The 2,256-nt window shown below is 27.7% G+C and overlaps 1 protein-coding gene across 1 annotated transcript; it reads left to right on the forward strand.

Annotated features, from left to right (window-relative positions):
• Nucleotides 1-17: 17 nt before the first annotated feature.
• LOC105561787 lies at nucleotides 18-2,164 on the forward strand (the record flags this gene model as incomplete). The annotated part of the gene is made up of 2 exons (XM_012012100.1): nucleotides 18-471; nucleotides 2,008-2,164. Coding segments are annotated over exons 1-2 (532 nt in total), but the record flags the coding sequence as incomplete, so codon positions are not given.
• Nucleotides 2,165-2,256: the final 92 nt, after the last annotated feature.

Here is a 2,256-nt window from a genome sequence, read left to right on the forward strand (position 1 = left end):
TAGTATAATAATGATTATATTGTATTAAACTCTACATTATCATCAGATTAATTTACATTTTTAGATAATGATGTCAACTATGATACTTTAAAATACATGACTATTAATCGATGTCCTGAAATAACTGAAGTTATACCATCGATAGGTGCAAGAATTGCACTGCAAAATTATTTCTCCAATAATGATTTAGACAAAGAAACAGAAACTCCTCCTGAGCGTTCTCTGACTTCTACTTCGACGCCTTCTGTGACTCCATCTGAAGCACTCACCACTCTTATGTCATCAAATACGAGTATTGATGTGTCTTTAGATAATGAAGCATCAATAAATAGCGGTACAGTTGTAGAAAATACTGTACAATTACCATTAGAAATATCTTCTGTTAATGACATACAAGATGTTATAATATTAAGTACTACAAATGACGAGCCAGCAAAAAAGAAACAGAGGATTGAAGCAGTTAACCACACGGTATGTAAAATTTTCCAGAACTTGAATTATAATAGGTGACTACTGCTATTAATAATGCAAAATAATGAGGAATATTCCTTCAATGTAAATACAAGCTATAAAGTATCTTAATCTATAATCCGTTTATTGCTTTGTGGATCAAAGTTAACTACACTCGCATAACATGTTTCTTATAAATTGACAAATATTAATCTACATATTTAGTTAGTTTTTAGCCGACGAAAGTACTACCGTAACATATGTATTTTTTATAGCATTTTGTGTTTTAATTATGTGTATCTGTTTCTTGAAAGTAGTTCTGTTGCACATAAGTTACAATTTTTTATATTTTTACTCTCTCTCTCTCTCTCTTATCGCCATACTTTTTATTTTTACAGTTAATTAGTTTTGATTTAAAGGCATTGCTTCAACAAACAGTAATCGGACAAGCAATTATAGTTTCATATGACGCAAAGAATGGATTACCGTTGAGATGCCAACAGTATTTGGCAAACATTATTATCTGCCACTTTTTTGATAATGATATTAAGTGAGCATGTATTAAAAAAATTCTCTACACTATACTATTTATTGATATACAGAATATCCGGCGCGACTGATACATCCTTTTGCATACAGAAAATTAAAAATAAATAAAATTCTTCAAATGAATAAAAAAATCCTGTATTATGTTGCAAACAATATACTTTTGAGTTATTAATTAAAGAAGATTAATAATCACTTGTTATGTAAAAGATAAATTTTCTTTGCTTAATAATGCTAATAATATTACAAATTTTACGTAGTTTGCAAAATGATAGATAAATATATATTTACCAATTTATTTATAAAACGAGGAGAGTAATAATATTAGTTTTCTTTTGTATTAATTTTTTAAGCGTTCAATTAAATAACGAGAAATTAAACAAGATTGCGGATCATATAACTACCCTCTTTCCTGCTGAATGTAAGGAAGTATATTATTGTCCACCCGTGAAAAAGAAAGATTCAAAAAATCACAAATCCGGTATTGCTAAAGGAAAATTAGTTGATAAAAATAGAAATATGTTAGCGTTCTTGAGAAAATATCAACTGATTTTATCAAACTCGTCTTTCTCAACAAATAACTCCGAAGATGGTGGCAATTTTGACAAAGGTTGGTGTAAAGATCATATTTTTATAATTTGTTTTATATTTAATTACTGTTTTTTATATTTATAAAAGATACTGACAAACGTGAGGAGGCAGAGCGGAGTCATGATTGGCTTCAAAATAATTTCGAACCTTGGGAAGAGGTATAGTGTCATTGGGAAAAATCATATTTACTTAGAAAAAAATTAATACATGATGGTACAACTTATCCAAATCTATGTTCACTTTTTGACGATTGGAATATATTGACATCTTCAATGGCTTATGTGTTGGTGAATAACTTAGTATCTAACATATTATTTACTAAAATTTATTTAACATATTTTTACTGTTGCCTTGTAATTTCACAGAACACTATTTGTGAAGTAAAAATCTTACAAATTTAAACTAATTTTTTAATTACAGATTGAAAAGGATTATTTACGATTATACTCAGAAAAGTATAAAAACATTCAAGAAAAGTTTCATGCTTTATTCGATGCTGTGCTGAATTTAAGAAGCAAGGAATTGGATTGTTCCAACAAATTATTGCTAGATATGTTAAGTGGCAATATTTCAAATGGTAATATTTGAAATTTATTTAATTATTGCTGGCAACCCTGAAGATTATCTTGTTAATAATTTATTTAATTGTCTATTAATAATTTTTGTTTT

This window comes from Vollenhovia emeryi, unplaced genomic scaffold (assembly GCF_000949405.1).
Source record: "Vollenhovia emeryi isolate VEMERY1.0 unplaced genomic scaffold, V.emery_V1.0 DF945164.1, whole genome shotgun sequence".
Taxonomy (NCBI): Eukaryota; Metazoa; Arthropoda; class Insecta; order Hymenoptera; family Formicidae; genus Vollenhovia; species Vollenhovia emeryi.